General features: G+C 26.1%; 2 protein-coding genes across 2 annotated transcripts in view; one reads left to right on the top strand and one right to left on the bottom strand.

The window, feature by feature from the left end:
* Positions 1-23,974, top strand: part of LOC107172933 (uncharacterized) — a 109,128-nt gene that overhangs the window by 20,769 nt on the left and 64,385 nt on the right. The gene's annotated exons all lie outside the window — the stretch shown is intronic.
* On the bottom strand, positions 351-23,485 carry LOC149055786 (uncharacterized). Its single transcript, XM_089226899.1, has 18 exons — positions 23,409-23,485; positions 18,849-18,927; positions 16,903-17,015; positions 16,236-16,767; positions 14,618-14,944; positions 14,394-14,548; positions 13,222-13,350; positions 12,561-12,709; positions 12,377-12,481; positions 7,939-8,209; positions 6,247-6,457; positions 5,546-5,700; positions 5,096-5,216; positions 4,700-4,903; positions 4,446-4,577; positions 3,088-3,214; positions 2,820-2,928; positions 351-638 (listed from the first exon to the last, which is right to left on the bottom strand). Exons 1-18 carry the CDS (start codon positions 23,483-23,485, stop codon positions 545-547), a joined length of 3,090 nt encoding a protein of 1,029 aa, XP_089083025.1. The 3' UTR covers positions 351-544.

Genomic DNA, 23,974 nt, shown 5'->3' with positions numbered 1-23,974 from the left:
TAATTGTAATTATGTTTAAATGTAAAATACATTAAAATAAATAATGTTTGTAAAATGCAATATTTAGAATCTGAGCTTAACTATAAACCGGTTGGTCTATATGAATATGTATCTTAATAATAATAAAAAAAAAATCATTCCATTATATTATATTAGGAATTCTACAAGTCATATGTATGATTTGAAAGCTATTATGTAAATATATAATACAAACTACAAAATTATAAAGTGTACATATAAAAAAAAACCAATTTATTTTATCGAAAGCGTTGACAATGATGGCAAATTAAATTATTATTATAATTATTACACATATTAAACGAATTTTAAAAGATTTGTGTGACGTATGATTTAATTGTTTTTTTTCATGAGCACTTATAATTTGAATAATAAAAACTTTAGTAAAAAGCTTTACTCTATAATAGATGTTTGTTAATCTTCAGAGATATATTCATTTAAAACTTTTGAAGTCATATACAAAAGTCTTAATAGTAAGTAAATATTTTTTATTATACAACATAAGTTAGTAGTATGTACATTGAAATTATTTGATCCCCAAACCAGATACTTCGAGAACAATGACATCCTTGGGTATTGTTGTCAAGATTTCAATCTTTTTTAAGTACTGTTCATCAGTTCTTAAACATAAAACATAAATTATTGCAGTAAAATTAAGAAATAATACTTTTATAGTGGTTAGAACAGTTGCAATTGTTAATATATAATAACTTTTCTGTCTGTAACGCTATTGCCCAAAAACATTAAATTTCTTATTATAATTGTTTAACATACTACGAATATTTATCTTGTACTGATTTAACAACGCTTTGTATGAAAATATATTGTTCAACTCTAAATAAAACACATGTATAACAAGTTTTTTTCAGACAAATAAAATGTATATTGTAGCAAAAAAATTATATATGGAATATAGGCCAGTCTTTTATAAACTTTTTTTAATGAATAAATTCTTAATTTCCTAAAGTTTTTGAGTAAAATATATTGAAGTATGGAAACCAATCAACAGGGAATCTTTAACACAATTTAACGTTTCATAAATATCTTCAATTTTTGACGAAATATTAAAGGATTCCAAAATAAAGATAGGTATATCAAAATATTTTTTTACCAACGTGAAATGTTATGTCATGATTTTTTCAACTTTAGGATTTGAAAAACTTGGAATATTCTAAGTAATAAAATATTTTGACCACAGTTTTAGTAGCTAATATTATTGAAATTGATAATAAAAAATGTTTCACCATTTCCGCATGAATCTACTTGGTATATTTTTAGGAAATTTACCCATGATTAATTTCTATTTTCAAATCATGCAATATTATAATACTGATCAATTTATTGATCTTTGAGCAATACTTTAGTGTAAAAATATATCCTATCACCATGATTAAAACAATAATAGTATCCAAAATGTTATCATAATAGAGGGAGAGAGAGAGAGAGAAAGAGAGAGAGAGAGAGAGAGAGAGAGAGAGAGGGAGAGAGAGAGAGCTAAGTTAGAATATCATTAAGTTGTATCTAAATCAATAGCGAGTATCACATTTTATTGAAGTTGGTCAGAACTATATGTCTGTTTTCGTATGCATGAGTTTTTATACCAATGACCAGATTCTTTTCCACGTTTGATCATTTTCGTGCTACAACAAATAACGATGCGCCCACCAGTAGTAGTTTTTGCATAAGCGTGAGAGATTTGTAGCAATGGTAGGAAGGACTGCTGCATAACACACACTTTAATGATCATTTATATTCCACACGCACGCACAAGTAAATATAATATATAGCCTTTATTTAACTCATTAAAAGTAGTGCGCTTCAACTCTCTTAAATTGTAGGTATTGTTAAGAATTAAACTTTATTCTGATTCAAATTAAGATAAATATATGATATAATTTAAATAAAAATATCTGTTGCACTAATAATTACTAATTATTTATATGTGTCCAACAGTCTTGAATTCAATAAATTTAAACTATTTTACGGTTCAACTAATGTATAATATATGGTAGATGGTAGTTTGAATTTTTAATTACTATTCATTAAAACTTTAAAGGAGATCGTCTAAATTGTATTCTTGTAGACATAACAACAGTTTGTACATTTTTATACTGACTAATAACTTTTTCTTTTTAATCTTATGAAAAAGAGTGATCTAGAAAACGCTTTTAAATTTATCCTGAACTTTTTTAACGCTAAAATGTCAAAAACAAATTACATTTTTTTTTTTTGAAAATTATAGAAACTTCGTTCACAAGTCCCTCAATAAATTCAATTAGCATTAAATCTTTTTACAAGTCATTACATTTTCTTTTAAAAATGTGAATGATGATGGATATTAGTCACTTTGAATATAAAATTATTTCAAGATGTCTAAAAAGTTATTTGTCTTGGACGATGATCAAATACAATAAAATAATAAAAATATAAGATTACTAAAAGTTAACATTCAAGGATTAAAAAAATTGTAATATTGTATATTTTGATTTAAAAACACTAAGAAAATTGTATAAAATATATATTATTATTATTAATGTGCTTAACACATGAATTGGTATAACATTCATAAAATTTTGTAATTTTTGTAAAATCAATTTATTGAAAAATTAGATATTGTACTTATGAAATAATTTATCACTGATAAATGTATTTCTGATACAGATATGGTTTCCAATATTGAATTTGATCATCTAAACTAATTTATGATTTTTCTTTACTATTTTTAGTTGAAATATTATTATATTGATTTTATGATTAAATTTTAATACATTTTTTTAATTTTCGTTAAAACTTGAACTCACTTAGGTTTGAACGTGATTGTGAGTAGGATTGGTCTAGTCGATGCGACACCATTTGGTGGTGATACCGTGAACACTTCGTCTACGGAGTGAGCAACAAAACGTTCATGGCCTATAGACAAAATCAAAAAATTGTTTAAGCGAACACCATTTGGCGATAAGCTCACAGACGATTTGATGTCCAACAAGGCGGAAATCGGGTCGACAAAAGTTAATCTATACGTTTATTATTTCACGTCTTGTGAGTCTGTGTGAGTATATATGCGTGTACCTGGATAAGAAGATAACATCACGTTTATGCTTTTATTCTCCGTTACGACTACTTGACCAAAATTTATGTGGCTCGTCGACAGTTTTAGTACAGGGAAGTATACGTGCAGTTTGAATGTAGCAACTGTCTAAACAAAAGACTATAATATCATGTACCATGAATAATAATATTAATTAAATTGATAAATCGGTAGCAATTTTTTACATTAGAATAATATACATATTTCCTTATATTTTTAATATGCAATTAGTTCCTAGAAGAAATGTGTTAAAGATAAGTTTTTTCTCATTTTTCTTTTAATCAAAAATTAGTAAACTACGAAAAAAATATAATAAATAGTAACTGTAGTACATAAAATATAAATTAGTATTTAATTATATTAATATGACCCTCGAGTGTTAAAGTGTGGTTAGTTAATGTTTTTTAGTAGAAATATAAAATATTTATAATCATTGTACAAATAACTTTATATTCTATAATATATAAGTGGTCTTATTTTATTATTTTTATTAGTTAGTTTATAAATTTAATAAAAGATCTTTAGTTATCTCTTTACCTACCATGCTACATAGATGAAATAAATAATATAGGTAGGTAACTACAAAAATGGTTTTTAGGAAAACTCATTTATTACACGTTCATAAATAATATATGCTCATGTATATCAATATAATACCATATTATGGTAAACCATTATATTTTGAAACCATGCAGGTCAAAATTCAACCTTTACCAGATGCTTTTTATGCAGTTATATAGGATGGTAATCCGGGAAACATTCTACTGTTTTGGGAAATAGGTAATAGCTTTAAATTGAATTTTGTATCGGATATTACGAAAATATCATTTTACTATAAATATAATATAGTCCAGGATTTAACGTAAATGTTTCTATACAAGTTCAAACTTTCAAAAAATCAAATAGGTACGTAAATCCTATAGAGTTGAACCTACTGATATTTTGTAATAATTTATGTACCCCAGAGATCATAATACATAAAGAATACTTGATATGGGTTAAACTTAACGAGTGACAGTTTTTTTTAGTGTCCCTTGAAAGCAAATTATATAATAAATCATTAAACTATTTGTGGAATTAATATTTATCGCAATTTGCACTAGACATTTTAAATACTTTATAAATAAGTTAAATGTTTAATATTCCAAATTCAATTATGAATAAAACATATAACTCCTTATTTAACTTAAATACTTAAGATAATAAATTTACCTATTTTATTGTTTTATTCATTTAACTATCAAATCAATGTTACTAAAATTAAATACCGAAAATTATTATTTTTGATATAGGTATTTTGATATAGGTAGTGATTTGGTTTTTTTCTTCTTATAGATACCTTAGGTTTAAAATAACTGTTTTCACAAACAGCGTTTAAGTATCCTATCCTCTCGAATTTTCTGGGCAACATTTCTGTTGGCATTTTTGGTGGATAAACTTGTTTTATATTTATAATAGCTTGCAGTTCGATCTAAAGGCGTACAATAAACAGTTAACATACTATGGGAAGGAATACTTATAATTTTAAATATTGATATTATTATTCAAAGTGGTAAAAGTAAGCCATATTATTATGTAATAAGTATTGCATACTTCAACCAAATCTTTATGAAATAAATGAATATCATCATTTCCAGAACGAATACCACATCTCATTGTTCTCAAACTCTTTATGAAGAACGGACTACCGATTTTGAACGAAATGTTTGCAGGATATCGTAAGCGATTACACATAGTAAACAACCGAGTTACTGTATAATTGTGTGATTGAGAGTTATAAATTTCCGAAGCTGACACCTGAAAATTATCATAGCAATATCTACTAACGTATTTGATCAAGATGTCTCTTTTGGAAGGAACAAGCAAAATAATAAATTATATGCAATAAAAAACAATATAACCAAATAAATGCTTCCTAGATTTTTTTTTATCCCATTAAAATTATACTTATGTTATTTTTTAATGACACGTAACATATTATTTTATTACTTGGAAAATATTATCCAACTCTCGTATGAATAAGTTGGGTTGTATTGAATGTCTTGTTTCCGAGTAAAGTTTAACAACAGTAGATTTCATTTTAAATCCATCTTTTCTTATGCAATATTTTCTGAAATAATTACAGAAATATTTTTGTACTATACTATAAATTTGGCATAAATATCATTAGGTATTTAGTTACGACCTAACTCTTTCAACGTATCTAAATATTTGAAAATGCTATAAAATATTTCATAATTGATAAATTTCAATATTTGAGACTCATAACAAGCATGAAATTAATACTAATATAATTATTATTACTATCAACAAAATAATTAATTTAATTTTATAGATAAATTTCAATAGATTACAATAAATATAAAATAAATAATTATATTTTTGTGATAATAATTTACACAGTTAAATATAAATAATTATAATTGATATAAAATGTACCCAGATGGTTCAAGAGCAGTCACTATTCCAACCGCTTTTCCATTAACTATATTATTTTTTTCATTACGGTTTATGGTTAGTTCTTTAGTCCGATCTAAGGAAAAAGTTACATATCCTAGTGTTTTTGGTTTTAGTTTCAAAATAATAGGCTTGATCTGAAAATGAACAGTTAATATTTGAAAGTAAAAGTTAATTGTTCAATTAAAATTTCATAATTGCACGCGTTGGACTATTACATAAAAAAAAATCATGTAGGTTAACGTATCCAGCCGAAAACTGTGGTATATTTTCAAGAGTTCTTAATTTGCTGAAAATAGATTAATCATGTGTGTCATTAGGATTTAATGATTATAATAAGACGTTGGGTATTTTTATATTACGTTTATATCACGTTTAATGGATGCTGCGGATAGTTTCTTCTATTAATTTCTAGCGGACGTTTTTCTTAAAAAAAATCTAAATACTTTATCATCTTAATGTCTCAGCATATATTTATTTATTTTTTATATAATACATAGATTATATCGTAATCAGATAGTCGAATTTTTATGATAATAACAACTCAATATGAGTCTTAAAATGTATATAAATTATCACGATGGTTATGTGAATATTATTTAAATAGCCATGATATGTTAAGACTTATTACTAAATTATATTATTCTATACAATGAGGGAGTAATTGGTTTTAATTAACTTACTATAAAATATCGAGGATTTTCTAATCCGTCGTAATTGGTAACCCTGAAAGACCAATGATCTGGATAGTCGGGAGTTAATGTGTCAATCAATACTCTAAGAGGTTTATTTTCTGTACTTTCATTGTATATGCGCCAAGATATTTGAACCGGAATTTCACTATTATTGAAAATTTGTAATCGATTTTCTGATTCCATCGAATAGAGGCTAAAGCTTAACAAATAATTCAGAAGCGTTACCTTTTTAACATTTGTATAGTGGCATAAAATAAATCTCATATAATACATTAGGCTTCTATTTATTATTATGTATACAACAAAATATCTTATATCACATTTAACTCATTGAACACAATAATTTTACATTTTTTCTTTCATTTTGGGCATTTTTGTTGATACATAAGTAAAGTAAAAAAATATATGCCGGTAAATATTTTTTCTCAATAAGAGTACTTTAAAAGTTTCGAGTAACTCTTTATATAACACCTTTATTATAGGTTCGTATTGAACACAGATAGAATTTTAGAAAGGTCATTATTTATATTTTCTGTTAGTTTTTGGAGAAATTCAAAAACTTTTGATAATTCGTAGGAATACTTCAAAATGTATGACCTATTATTTTTATCTAACATGTATTTTGGTTGTTTTTTACTGGTTAGTTTCTAAGATAGTTCAGTAGACTAGAAATGTTTATTGTATTTACATTAAACGGTTTTAATTTTTCAATGTATTTTTGTTTTTGAATATAATATAGGCAGTTACCCTAAACACGAAGACTTAATAAATTTAATATTTTAAAATTTTTTCGATGAGACGTAACCGTTTGTATATTTAACGTACTTTAAATAACTTAAGTTTTTAACTAGCTACTTTACATTTATATGATTTGTTTAAAAATAAATTGTTGTGCATATTAAATTGTATCCTCGTTTCAACTTCGCTGTAAATTTAAAATTAAAGGTTAATTAGTTGAGTACCAGTTCCTCTCATAAATTATATTCTAATATTCATCTTTTTAATTAAAAAAAAATATTTTTTTATGCTTGAAAAATGTTTTATAAATACCAGTGTAAACTGGGTTAATATGGCAATAGATTCCCTAATTAAACTCAATACTTTTTTGGTTCAATTTGAACAATTTGATGTGTATTAGTTATTGTGTATTAAACCGGATTCACAGCTACGTCGTACGAGGACATGGTAACTATATTATTACTATGGTAACCATACTGATTTAAAAGTTGAGCTATAGTCAATTATTTATATACTCGGTTATAACTTGGTTATTACAAGATACCAAACTAGTAAGTATAATCACAATATGATTTGATTAACATGACATAACACGACACACAACGTAGCTCTGAATACATCTTTTAAGTTGTAATAGATCCCGACGTATTATACTTAGCCGAACTTAGGTACTGTTATAAACGAACAGTATAGGTTATTATTTAACAATTTTCTCAGAGGGTAACTGAATAAGATTGATATACTTTTTTGTGTCAAATAATTTATAGTACGTTACATACAAATTAACGGTTTTTGTAATTTAGATTCTGTACCTACGAATTTTTGAAAAAGAAGTATAACAGAGTAATAATATGAGACATTTTATATAAGTATCCGTTGGTCTTTGTTTGTTGTCTCAGTTGACTACAAATTGAATTATGCTGTGAAAATATCTTGACTTACTGAATGGTCGGTTTGTGAATGTCTTTGGATAAAGGGTATTCTATAGGGAACGTAATAGCTTTGATGATGAGTGGTATGTGGATGGCCGGTAGAATATCGGGTCCTACGTGTAATTCAATAGTCACCACGTCTTCATAGCGACCCCACGCCGTGGCCAACACCCATACGTACACTTTGAATTCATCTTGTCCGTACAAAATCTTGTCATCTCTCTCTATCCATATTGAACAACGTTTTATCGATGCAATTTCCGAGCTATTTCCGTAGGCGTCTACGAAGTAAATATGATTATAATTTTGAAATTGCTTATTTTACTACCAAGTAAAATGCATTGCATATACTATAATATGTAGGTAGACTTACTCAACACATTCTAAATAAATACCTTGGTGAATTTTAATCACGAAACTAAGAGTACCCATCTGTGTTAATAATTATCTTGATCAGATTGAGATTAAAATTACTTTTATACAACTAAACATGATACGAGTATAGATTAAATAATACAAAAATTGGTTGAGTGTACAAAATAATACATTTAGTAATATGTTTTAAACATTACCTAATATATTATTATATATATTTTTTTTATCGAGATCTTATAACAGAATTAATAGTTAAAATAATTTATTCAACAGTTTTCATGATGCTCTCAAATGTTATTAGAGCTCTCAAATTTAAAACCAAATTTAAAACCAAACTTAATAGTAATTAATTATAGGTGAAAATATGATTAGAATCTTTGAAGTTGAAATATTATTATTACTATTCATAACAATAAACTATGGAGAATTACATTTTGCTATAACATCAGTTGTCGAAATTAACTTTCGTATTACTACTTGTTAATGTGTACTATACATTTAAGTACACAATAATAGAAAATAAAAACTTATAAAATAATATAAATACATAAACACTAATAACTACTTGGAACTGCGACATGCATATTTTATTAACATTATTTTAAATAATATAAATTATAATTTCACCGTTAATAACTATGCGTTTACATAGGATTATAAACAGTTAGTAAAAATACGATATTCATGTAAATATTTAATAATATACTAATAAAATAAGTATTTATTAATATATTATGATTAACATACAAAACTCATATTAACATATTTAACTAAAGAAGATTTATTAGAAAACTATATAGTAGATATGGAAATGTAATTCAGTTTTTATTATTTTGTTTTACAAAGTCAATTAGTTAAGACAGATATACTCTTTACTATATTATGTATTTAAATTGGCTTTAGAAATCTTAGAATGCCAGGTTCTTAATTAGAATTACAGTTTTGATATTTAAATATTAAAAATAGATACTCAGCTAGCACTTCATATTTTTTACATTGTATTAAAATATTATATGGCTTTGTATGTATTTCATAGGTATATACAATTATACTTTGAAGTTCATCACTTCGATAATTGATTTACACAAAGATAAACAGTTTTAAAATATAGGTATATGATGAAAAGTATCAAATAAACGAATAATTAAAATATGTATGAATAGTGAATACACTGAACACTAAAAATGGATTAACTCATACTTAATTTTTTCCAAGCATTGTAATAAAGTATATATTAACATAATTAATCATTAGTAAAGGAAATAATGTCTATTTTATTTTAATATAAATATTGAATATATGTATATAATACCAGGTGATTCTTATATCGTTGGACTCTCATTATTTCAAAAATTATTAATTTTTTTGAAAATATTATTTTACATAGTTTCTAGTTGTTAAAAAACCGCAACGTTTTTATTAAAAAATTATGTTTTTAAATATTTTTTTTATCCTTATAATTTTTCAAGTTTTTAATGACAACATAGAGTTTTAATTTCATATTCCAAAGCAGAATTCTAAGTATTTTGATTAATAAAAAACGAATTTAGGACGAGTAGCTTATGAGTTATAAGTATTTAAAGTTTATACAAGCGGAGTAGTGGACAAACATTTTGCGGGGTAACTCCGTACCACTCCGCTCTGCCAATCTAAATTTTAAATACTTATAACTCATAAACTAGGTACTTATCCTAAATTTGATTTTTATGAATCAAAAATATATCTTGTTCTATGATAATAATCTTACTAAGTTTTTTGAAACTCGTGTTGAATGGTATTACCGAGTATATATATTATTATAATCATGATCTTTGACTGTATTCTTAAAAATTATTATTTTAAATATTCTGAGTGAAGTGAAAATAATATATCATAATAATATCATATTTATTCCATGGGAAAACATTTTTTAGATTTTAAAAGAGTAATACAAGTTTTATAGAATACTCAATAAATTTGTATTTGGACACAGTTATATTTGGAAATTCGAATATGTTATAATTTAAGAATTCTCATTAGTTATTTTGGAAATTGAGAAAAACTAATGATAATTTGGATTTCAATTTAATAAGTACATTAACATAATTGCAACATTTAAGTTAAAAATAACAGTAAGAACTGCTTGGATATCATTAACTAGCTATTATAAACAAATAAAAAATATTTATATATCTAAGATATTATGATAAATAAAAATAATAATAATCTACTATATTTAAATGACAAATTTAGCTGCAACTAATATTACCATTAGGTTTTTTGTTATTCTATTTACAGCATAAAGTATGAGTTTAACTGATCGATAAGTTGTTTTGTGGAAAAAAATGTTTTTTTGAAAAGAAGTGTTTTCGATGTTACTTCGTTGGATACACAATGCACTAATCGAAAATTCCTAAGACATATTTTTTTACTCATTTTGCTCTTAATTTTAAACCACTTAACTTTCCAACATCTTAATTTTATATCTTCATCACTACATTCAATCGGTTTGCTGTGTGAATGCAGTTGTCATTCGGAATCAAGAATGAAAAAAAGTTCGTTTTAATTAGATTATTTTTCAATTGAAATATCTATCCTGCATAGATATTATGGAATACAAAAGTATATCACTATCCATTCAAACTTGCTATAGATTTATGACACTACTAATAATAATAATTGTACGACAAATTTATTATATTTAAATCTCTAAAGTTTAATTTAATTTGAACATTTATATTGTAATATTTTTATCGCTTGTAAAAAAAATTTATATGTTTGAGATGTATTTCCGGAAAATATTATTGTTAGTTAATTTGCTTTAATAATTGTTACTGTAGGTACCTAAGATAATCTGTTGGATTAGGAACACTCTGCTGACTCTAAAACATGTAAATATGTAAGATAGTTACACGAGCTGTAGCTTAATTCTTAATGTCATACCTAGTTTGAATTATTAAAATAGTTATACCTACTTATTACATTATTATTGCACTTACCTACAAGATATTAAGAAAGAGAATAATGGATCAGCCACAATAAACCTATAATAATATGTTATCATTCAATAACGTATACTAGATTCTATGAGGTATATTTTACATACACATTATATGAAATTAAGTGTAAAATAATAATATTATATGTTATACTGAATAAACAGTGATAAAAAAATAAGTCTATTTTTGAAATTTCAAATTATTTTTAAAACATATATTAGATATATGTGATAGATATATGCAGATATACTTAGTTATTGATAATAATATGCATATTCAATTTTTAAACAAATAATTTTCAAAATTTTATTTCTGCTAACGCTGGATAAAATACCATGTAAAAATCACACCTGTATTTATAATAATTATGTTTAAAAAAATGACCACCACTAATGTCAAGCCTAATATTATTATATTCTGTATAATGTTGAAATTAACTATATTTATTTAGTACACAACTAGGGACTAAATTATAACTCATTGCTAAAATCTTTTATAAGTATACCAAGTATCAAACAATAACTTCTCTTAAGTGCTACGCATTATTATATAAATTAATGATCTATAAATGTGCTGCATGGACATTTTTCAGCACTAAATACCGATCGTTAAGTTATAACATACAAAATAGTAAATATATATATTTATATATTAGTTATGTAATATATAAAAAAAAAATGGTTTGAAATTTTAAATGACCGATAATTAAGTGATTTTATTATGCATATATTATTATAGACGTAAATCGTCTAATAGATGGTATTTACGTAAAATGTTATTATTTTACCTTTTTTGATCAATCATATTGAATAACTCAATATTTGGCAACCAATATAAAAAAATTTCAATACCCAGTTTTTGTCTTCCCCACTCGTATGTTTAATAAAATTTGTTATCAAGTTATTTCAGTCTCCCTCGTGTGTCTTTCTAAACGTGAAACTCTATATATTTAATATGGTAATCAATGTCTGCAGTCTTCATTAATGCCCAATATTACGTTTTATAGCAATTAAACGATCGATACAATAATTGATAAGGTACGATAATTTATCGTATTTTAGTTTATACCAAATACCCATGTGGCTATGTACTCACTGTTTATTTTGTCCGTTGAATTAGAATAGCCATGATATCGAACTTTGGTTTTGACTTGACAAGGAATTTTCGTAGTGTTTTGAATAGTTATACTCTTTTTCACGGCTAAAAATAATTTTAAAATACATTCATAAAATAGACTGTCGTCAAACAATATTTAATAGAATATTTTGGATGTTTGTGCCTGTATTGCATTCTATGTCTTTAAACGCCATTACGGGGTGGTAGTAGTCCGGATTTCGTTCAATTTGTTCGACCAACGGTGTGCATAACGGTGTGTCACGTCTCGGCCATTCTCCAAAACGCCATTTGGTCGGTTTCTGGTCTTCCGGCCTATATACACCCCAATCGTATCCGGTCATTTTATGGTTTCCCTGTTAGGTTTTATCAGAGCTTTTATGCTCAACGAGCTACAAACTTTTATGCGTAATCGCTTAGTGGTTTACCGTTGTTATATAATTATTATAAGGAGATTTTTTTTTATCATATAATTTGTGACTGTATAAATGTAAAGTAAACTTTCTGATTTAAATGTTTGTAGACATACTTGATAAGGGTCCTTATTTATTTTCCTACTTAAGTGAATTGAAAAGTTAGCTTGGTTAAGTACCTAACTAGTAACTGTAACTACGTTCATTTAAAATTTAAAAATAACAGATAATATTGAAATTCGAGGAAGGATTGAAGTATAGTATGGAGTAGGTACATAAATTAGTGTCAGTTAGAAATTTACCGTTGAAATCGTTTTGAAAGATTTATAATTATAATATTGGATTAACGATAGCTTAGGATTCTAACAAAAACTTTGACTGATATAATGCCTATTTTTAATATTAAAACCTTACTCGATTTCATATTCTTCTGCATTTTCGGCATCAATATTATTTAAATATTTGGTTGTTGATGTTTGATTGCTTTCGGTTTCTAATAAATCAATTTCTGTATACTCTGTGTTTATAATCCATTGTTTTTTACTAAAAAACGAAAATGAGAAAATAAACAATGAAGGAAGAAAGTTGGAATAATAAGTTGAAAAAATATCCTTTGAAAATTATTATTACATTTTGAGTTAGTAAAAGGTACCTATTACAGATGAAGTATATTGTACAATATTTGTTGGTTAAATTGTTATAAATATAATTTCCAAAATCTATACATAAATTTAAAGGAATACTCATTCCTATTTTTACAAATACAGTGCAACTCTCTACAACGAATCTGAAGGGACCATGTGATTTCTTTCGTTATTGAGAGTTTTCGTAATAGAGAGTAATATTAATAGGCTTTAAATCAAACCAACCAATATAAGTTAACTTAATGCTATTTACGCAATTTAGAGTTTTTCGTTATAACGAGTTTCGTTATAAAGAATTTTCACTGTAATTATAATCAAAATTAATATTAAGTTAATTAACTAACTTAGGTACATAAAAGTAAAATAGTTGGAAAATATATTAAATCAAATGTAAAGTCAATTGTAAAGAAGTAAGAAATAATGAAAGTATAGTTCTTAAAATTTAAAAATTCAAAACAAAGAAATATTGGAAATTGTAATCATAATTAAAGGGAAACAATGATGATCATAGATTTACTTTTACATAATTTGTACATTATAGTCAGGTTAACCTACGAAAACTTAGTTAGATTTCAGTTAGTGTTTATTGTATTTAAAGTTGCCATCGACAGTAGGTACAGTATAGTAACTTCCGTCTTATAAGTTTTAATTTAAGGTATACATATAGATAAAATAAATTACTATTGCATATTTACTATACTAAACTAAATAATATATAGGTACCTATTAATACAATTAAATGATTATTCATGCGTAATAATAATAATAAATAAATATATCTTATTATTTTATAATTCTAAAACAATACTTGGGTATCTGACAAATAAGAAAAAAAATCATATAAATCAGAGCTAATACAGCAATATTGTACAAACTTTAATACAATTGTAAGAGTGTTTTTTTGCCAAATGAAAAAAAATATCAATAAGTTATTATGCTTACTCATCTTGCCACACAATGCTGTATACCGCGTCATACACGTCGACATATGTTACTGTAGCACTAAAATCATATATCCAACATTCGAAACTTATCGTCTGTGGTGCAAGCGCATTGCACTGTACAAAACAAGGTATATGGCATTTGTTTAAATGACCCTAAAAAAAATCAATACGTCTTTGGATCATGTTTCTTTCGTTAGAGTTCAGTGTATATAGTAGCCTTACGATTTTTTTCGGGATCAAAATAAATTCAAATTCTACGTTCGCGTCGCCATTAACAGTCCCACTGCTGGGCTTAAACAGACAATCTATTTTATCCGTATCCAATCCCATTGGGTTGCCCCAAGAGTAGATGAAATCACAATGTGTATTATTGAGCAACCGAATTCCTTTGTGGGTGTGAGGTATGCCCTTGTAAAGGGACTCGGAAATGGTAATGGTGTTAACGTTCAAACGCACATCTGGGAGTGTCGCGTAAGACACGGACTGAGTATGGACCGTCTTTGACCCAGTGAAACGCCATACAGCTAATTGACACGAGATCCCATTCGCCTAAGGGTTGACAAGATATTATTTTGGACTACTTACCAGATGGGTACCTTTCCCTAGGTGTTTATGAATTAATAAAGAAATACCTCGTACTTAACATAGACTAAATTAAGCAGAATTGTATAATCACTTATCCGCAATATTTAACTAAAACTCGAGACTGGAAATGATTCTCATTTCATATTTAGGTACTAATTTTCAAAATATAATTTAGTCTTTTTTTTTATTTTTATTCAGGTGTAGGCATTTAGTAGCATACAAACACTATGTATATATTTCATTTTAATACCTACAATATAATTTTCTCTGTAATAACTTAATTAATAATAAACCGACAATTATTAAACTGCATGGTATTTATTTGATGACGGGTTGATAATAATAATAATAAAATAATATACCTACGTTATTATTGGTATTATGTTGTGGATTTTATTTTAAATACATTATGTATATAGGTCAAGTTATTATTTTTATCCAATCTTCTCATTAGATATTACTTTAATTTACTTTTAACTAAGTATATTTTTAAAAGTTATTAAAGAATATTTCACTCCCTGGAGTAATTATTGTACTGAGAAAATTAAATAAAAATATGACTATTGTCGATTAATTAAGTGAAACTGGGTTATTTAATGATTTTAATATCACTGAGTTTCTATAAATAATGACCTATGGGCTATAGTCACTATTATATTTTTATATAAAAAACATGCATTTATAAAGGTATTTAGGTATGTAATTAAACATTTGTATTTACAGGCATACAAGTAGAATTCGAGAAATTTTACCATCCAAAGTATAATTTAATAAATTAATTATTATAATTACATTTCATGGTACAATATAGTAAATGAATATCACTATATTAGCAAAAAATGGAACTAACTATTCTTAGAATTCATAAAATCATTTAATAATCATAATAATGTGTGATGTGTTAAAAACGTTAGATCGTTAGAACAAAAAATATTGAACGGCAATAGTAAAAATTATCATCAATATGTTAAGCGATATAATATATTCTACCTTATAGTTGCACACCAAATTGTCTACACCTTTAATAATAACATATTATTATTTTAGTGCTGGATTCTAAACGCGTTTTAACGAAATATGTAAATTAGGGTTGAAATAATATAGTTCGATCGTGAACTACTACTTTTGTTTTGTTTTTCTTAGTCAGTGGATGTCATGAGGTACTATAAACGACGTTTAATTTCTTACAAGCTACGCGTCGTTAAATCGTTTTTTTTTTTCGAGTCACCGTTTTTTCTCTTTATTTTCTGCTTACTTGGGTTTCAACTGGCGTCTTAAAGTTTAGCTTGGCCAGCTGTGGAATCATCGTTGTATTTTCGTTTCCGTACGGTCCGAAGGACTTGACAACACCACTCAGACTCAACTCACCGACAGCTGTGTCGAGCGCGTACAGACTCCTTTGCACGTGAAACGGACCCTTTGTGGTCACCTCGAATTCGACGTCGTACGACTCCAGAGTGCCGACGCAGATGTGGTCGAGCGGCGCTATGGCTGGCCGGACGCGAACTACGGGCGTCTGTTCGATCGCGCCGCGCACGTACAGCACTGTCTCGCCGGTGACGCCGTCCCGGTTTTCGGCCGAAAACCTCAACGTCTCCCGCAATCGACTTCCCGGACACAGGGGTTCGACCTGCACGCTGATTTCCACCCGATCCGTGACTTCGAATGACTGAGGCGCCACCCCCACGGCCGCGGCGGCGTTCTCCGGGCTGGGAATCCACGATACGCGCACGGGAGAAGACCCACTATTGGTAAAGGCCACCGTTTCCTTTACGCACAAATCGGTTCTAAAATATTAATAATATTATGCGAAACGAGTCGATATTCATAGATATTTACGTCCAACAACGTCGGACCCACCAAATGTGTGACGTAGAAAATTTGCAATTATTTTTGTATTTATATTTTGCTTAGGTGCCTACCTCAGTTGATGCCAGTTCAAGTCCAAAATTATGCGGTCAGTACATAATGATATGCGCTCTTTCCCTGTATACTCGGATATTACTTCGATTTCAGCCATTACTACTGACAGCAACTAAAAAACAGACCACAGATATTATACGCATTATACGGCCGTATGGAGACATTGGTTTTGAATCAATGTCTACAGTTGTACCTAAGTAAGTAGGTATATCAAGAATTTTTTTCCTTCATTTTTTAAAAATCGATTTTAAATTTCCGGAACATACAGTCATATTTATTCAGATCAAATAAAAACTAGAAATCTAATACCATAATATGAAACGTTGAAACAAAATCGTCTTGAATAATAATATTTAATCAGACGAAATAATGTTTAATTTTCTTTCTTTTTTTTTAGTAGGCATAAAGCATATTGCAATTAGCGTTATATTATTCAATGATATTCACGATGTAGAATAAAAATATGAATTTTCAATATTTTTTATCATTTGAGCATAGCATTTTCTGAAACGGTGGTAATTTATACTGCAATTTCCGTTGATAATAGTCTCTAGCTTTATAATGTTTGGTGTCAAATATAATGATATGTATTTATAAAAAGACTAAGTTCAATTGTAGTGTAAAAATGCTTCTATTTATTTGTATTTAAATGATTAACTGACTTTTGATAGTTACTAGTGAATAGGATAGTAAAATAAATGTTAAAAAAAAAATATTTTACGATCTCAGTTTCTCTGATATCTACAAAAACAATATCCGTTTACGTCTATACATATGTTAAATAATATTTGTTTATTTTTTAAATTTTTATTATTTGATTATTGATAAGTACCTATGTATTATTTGTAATAATAGGCTTATCCTATACGGTTATTTTTACATATTAATTAACTACGAATAACTTAAAAACTATTGTGCATAATATTAAATTGATGCTTGACGCATCATGGCATTGAAGTAGGTATTTCTTGTTCAAAACAATTAGTTACTATTTGTGATATGTTGTTATACGTATAGTGTTTAATCAAAAACATTTGAAATAAAATGTCCCCCTCTAACTATTCGCACGTTAAAGTTATTGTTATTAATGATGTTAGATGCAGACGGTCATCTCATAAAACTGTTCTCGTTCTAAGAGAGAACAATCGCCATAAATTTAACTACATTTAGTTCCATAACATGGAGGCATTATATTTATAATGTACGATTCTACGGGTTTACCACCGTGTTATATTTTATTGAGTAATATTATGTTCAAAGTTACTGAAATGACCGTGTCCAAGTCGTCGGTAAAATGATAAAGCGACAGGAAACCTATCTAATATTAAACTCGCATACTTTTACTACAAATATGTGTATACTACAATACAGTAACTACACATATCGATCTACATAATAATATATTATTATGTATTATATTAACTGTCGTTTTTCACCGTTGTATAACATTCTCACGGCTAAGTGAACATTTTTAAATTTAATTAGTTTTATTCTTATATAACACAATCTTCTAATTCGTCCCTCCCCAAATTAGGCATATTTAGCCAAAATACTGAAAAAGATTATCAAAAGTGAATAGAGTCAATATAATTATAACTCTATGAATATTATTTTAATTTTAAGATAATTTTTGTAAGTATTAAAAATTAGGCTAAGGATAATATATAATGATCCGAATATAGCCCTTTCATTCATATCCAAAAATTTTTTTTTGCATCATCTATATGATTTTATTATTAACTATTTTCAAGTAATATTAAAGGAGTAAATAATGTTTTTTCTCTTGCAGTTTAATTATGTCATTATAATATATACTACAGTCTATATAGTATATGCTTATATTTAAATTACCAATTCAGAAGGAGATTATACAATGTGATGAATAAACTCTTGTTAATCTTAGATAATTAATTAATTTTTAATTAATTATACTTGGATATTTTACCTCTGGGTTGTCCTCTTGTTCTTTGAAAAATATATTTTGATCGTCGATACTTTCTTTGGGGATATCATCAATCATCATCCTTTTTATTTCCATAAAAAAAAAAAATAATAATAATAAATAAATAAACAAACACGTAGGTATAGTTTTATATTTAAACCACTTTATAATTTGGTTTAGTTAGTAGATATATAATATATTTTCGTAAAAATATATAATGTATAGTGTTAAAAAAATTAAAAATATTGATCCAAAATATTTTTAAACTAATAATTTTGTAAACCGGAACTCATAAAATGTAACCATATAATGTGTAACAAACTTATACGAAATAAAGATAAATTTTAAACAAAGTTTTGATGCTATTAACGTTTTATGTATTATTTATTTATTGGTGGTACTCTATCAGTTTTTAATTCTGATATTTTATGTTCTTTGAAGAAAATTATGAAGTTTAACTATTAACTATTAATGACTTTTGTCTAATTTGTTCTTATTGTCTATTCGTAGCTTATCAAGTGGAATAAGGTTATGTAAATAAATTATAATAATAATATTTGGTGATCATTGTGTCATTGTGTAGTTATTAATAAAGTATAAAATAATACTCTTTAATTTTTTTTCTTTTAACTTATGTATAGAAATTAAATCAAAGGCGACTATCGAATGTAATAACTATACTCATTGGTTTGCACACATTTCATTTTTGAAAATTCATAAATACAAATCAATAATAACCGAACTAATTACATTCATTCAATTCACATAAACAAGAGTGAAATAATTGAATCAAAATTGGTGAATTATAATTCGAGTAATTAACTTGTATTTCCAATAATGCAAGATTTCGTTTTAAAACTGGTATAGTATGTCATGTTCATAATGAATTTATTAGTAGATATTCTGTATCCCTTATAAATTACTAAATAATGTATACGTTTAATTACTTTTAGCTATATTTAAACTTCACATTAAAATCATTTTTATTGATTATGCATTAAGTCATTGCGTTTGCAGTATATTGCATGTTAAATATAATTTAATATAATTGCTGATAAGATTACTAATTAGTAATTTGTAATTAAAATTATGCATTACCATATTATGTGTAGTACTCTAGTACTAACTATAGAAAACATTTTTAGAATTTATTGAGTTGATCACTGAGTCGAGTACCTATCTTGAAAATTGTATCGTCTGATGGTAAATAATTATTGTACCTATTAAATTACGAGTCAGATCCCTAAACCATTTGGATCAACAAGGATTATTGGGAAATGGTTAAGATCATAAAAACTGCTGTATATTTTTCATTTTTCATTTGCCATTTATCAAAATTATTCCGAAAATTAATGGATATTAATGGAGATATTTGCATTTATAAAATTCAAGTTGTATTTAGTTTACAATCTATAATAATATAGCAAAATAGCAAAATACAACTTATTGAACTCTTTGTATTTTACCTTATGCGTTTTTCAAAATATCAAATCCAAAACCACAGTTTGTATTGTAAAATTCTACATTCAATGTAGGTACCTCGCACTCCATAATCAGTTATAATATTGACATTGAATAGTAAATGGAAATCATATAAATTTAAAAATATTAACAAGCCAACGTAAATGAATGGTATTTTACGCGGACTATCTAAATAGTTTTATTTTGTGAAAAGAGTTAATTTATCAATTTTAACAATAATAAATTGTATTTCAAATGTATATATTAATCTTAAATTCATAAGTTTTTCATTACATCTACGGAATCTCATATTTTTTACATACCTAGCAAAGATAAAATTGTCAGTAAAATGCTCAATACTTTTCACTATATATCATTAATATTTTAAATAAACATTAGTAAATACGTTGAAAAAAAAAGTTTCGAGTGAACAAATAATAATAAAATATTATACTATCATTCAAAAACCAATACTAAAAGAGGAAATGAAAGAGAAATATTTTTATAATTCATTCATCCGATTATCTAAGATAAAATATTAACCTTTGTGTTATATGCAACACTATATATTTATAATTGTATAATATATATTTTATAAAAATATAAATTATATTATATTCTTAACATATTACGCGTTTAAAAATGCACTCAGCAAATCAAATTAATTGATTAAGGTTTATTTTTTCATCTGAAAAACTATTTTAATTCAAATATTTAAAAACTAAATATCGTATTTGTATCGTAAGGGATTTACATTAATATTTTGAATTATTTTAAATAGTCTTCAACCACTGACTTGAAAACAGATCTTTGTATCTATAAAATTCCATTATTAACGATATTTGGGTTTTTATTACAGTTATGTTTAATGGTGATTTACGAAATTCATCATTATATTGTTCCTATTAGTTTTGAAAAAAATTAGCGTTCATAATCAAGTCTAGGGAGATTATACAATTTTTATAAGTTTTAATAAAACTGGGGTATAGTTAAAATTACGAGTTACCTTTATTTATGGTACACATCAAAATTAATGTACCAAACCCAAAATTAGCATAAAAATACAATCTAGAGTTCTCATTTAAACGTTCTAATTTCAAACTATTTTTGTTTTAAGTTTAACGACTATGACATTCGCCGTAATCCTGTTTTTTTCATTATAAAGAACCCTCCCATGAATTCTATGGATGACATGTACATTTATAATAATGCATATTAAAGCATCTTTTTTATATAAGGAATTTGTCTTATAAATCTGTTTTTTGTTGAAATTCGATCGCACATGCCACAATTAACATAAGTGACTATTTTTATTTATTTATACTTAAGATAATTTTTAGAACCATTCATATTTTAATCCACATGCTTAGAGTAAAGGTACTAAACACTCTGATTTATTATAGCCACACGCATCTAAAACAATTTTTCAAAGTTATTTCCATCAATATTATTCAGCAACTGTTTGCGATGAATCTAACAAGTGATTGTTTTGAGAAAAAATAATGTTTCTAAAACTATTTAATAAAAATTATTTAGCCAAAATATTGAAGTTACTTAAATATATCAATAAAATAACATAATACATCGATATGATACGAATTATTATCCGAATAATTAAACTGAATTATTTTTGGTGAAAATATATGTTGTCGTTTACTATTATTAACTGATCGACGATCTAACGTTAACCTATGCCAATTTTTTTTCTGTCTGTTTTAATTGTTGACTCTTTCCACAACCTTATGCTTGTATCTATTCTCATAGACAAAATATCATCTCCTCATTCATGCTATAGTATGTGTCATGTAAGCGTTATGGTCATTACGGTCATATAATAGTGTCACAGTTGCTTTGTTATAATGTTATTTATGCACAATTTTCGGGATTAATTAATTATTTCAAATATTCAAAAATCAAAAAAATACAAATAGTTATAGTAAATTAAAAAGTATATACATCAATATTCAGTTATGAAGAAATATTTAAATTAATTATACTTAGTAATACGAGTATGTAGGTATTCAATATTTATATATTACATTTTTGCTTTCCCTCACATTATTATGCCATACTAAATTTCACTGATATTATTATAAGACATAAAATTATTGAAACATTTTACAAAATTATATATAGGTCAGATAAGCAAACAGAAATCATTCTTTGTATGAATCAACATCCATATCACCCTGTATTTGTGCCTGGTATACATATACACTGTTATTATTGATGTTGGTTTTGTTAAAACTATTTTTATAAATTAATGCGTTTGATCAATAAAATGTAAACGTAATTACCATTTATAGATTTTATTTAGTAAAATGTTTTTTTGATTAAACGGTTCAACTGATTATATTACACCTTGTTATAATATATAATATATTGTTGTTATATATTATAAACACTAAAAATAAAATAAATAAATAAATTTAATTGATCTATTTTAAGTAATTTTTCTGGTATAATGCAATGTTCTCTTAAACTTTGTGGTACCACATATTATGATAATAACGAAAACTAGTTTGTGTGGTTAAAAACATATATTTTTATCCATAACTTAACTGAAATAGTAATTCTTGTTACACAACTGTTAACAATATTTAGGCATATATTTTATATTATTTTTAAAATCTTATGACATGTTTTTTAGAATTTTTTATTCAGTAAATGACATAAAAAGTAATTTAGTAACGTATAATACCTACTTATATTAATTTTTTTTGATTAATAAATCTTATAATATAATACCGAATCGTCGAAGATTCTTCTAATAATATCAAAGTGATTTAATTTGTGAAAATATTATAGAAATGTATCGTCAAGAGACAATAATTAAAAAAAACTTAACTCATTACACAATATATTGGTTTGACTTGGCGCTTTGGGAGGTTTAAAAAGCACAATTTTAGAACATTATAATAAACAATAAACATTTAGCAATCAGTGTATACTCTATAGTCTATGATACGCTATTTTAACGTTTACTTTTGTGTACCTTTCAACGACATAGATAGGCTTTATTCCGTCTCTATATTTATAATTATTGTTGTTTGGTCTTTTATTATATTATTATAAAACAATGTAAAAACACGTAACACTTACGTGGCGATTACACGATACTTGCCCGTAAGTTGTTCATTGACTATCTCGTCGGAGACGCCGCATTCCACTCGAAACATCGTTTTCGAGAACTTGTCTAATAACCCAGTTGACGGATGAATGTTGAAATTTACTTTGGCGTTTTTGGAACCTGGATTGTCGATTGCATGATTAATGATCCAGCGATACGGATATTTGATACGACTATTTGAGAGGACAAAAAAAGAAAAGAAAAAAGAACAACAACGAAAAAAGAGATTTATGGTATTTTATATCGAACAAGCTAATAATTGATACGTTTTATGTCGCACATTTTCCTCTCACTCGCATGTATTTAAGTGTTGTAAAACTTCATAATTCATTTTTTTATAATATATTTTTTTATAATTTTTTTTTTTTACATACTAACTCGACGTTCGAAAAATGACGTTATTAAAAAAGAACGAGATGCTTACGATAAAACCGGCTCATGCACAAAGCATAATATAGACCAATGTAAGAAATCATTATAAAGGAAAAACTTGCAAGCTATTAGTTTTATTGTTAACGGATGTAATAACTGTATTCAT

Source organism: Diuraphis noxia, unplaced genomic scaffold (assembly GCF_037042655.1).
Source record: "Diuraphis noxia isolate RWA-SAM2 unplaced genomic scaffold, SU_Dnox_SAM2 contig0004, whole genome shotgun sequence".
NCBI classification, from domain to species: Eukaryota; Metazoa; Arthropoda; class Insecta; order Hemiptera; family Aphididae; genus Diuraphis; species Diuraphis noxia.
This window is presented reverse-complemented; position numbering and strand designations above follow the sequence as displayed.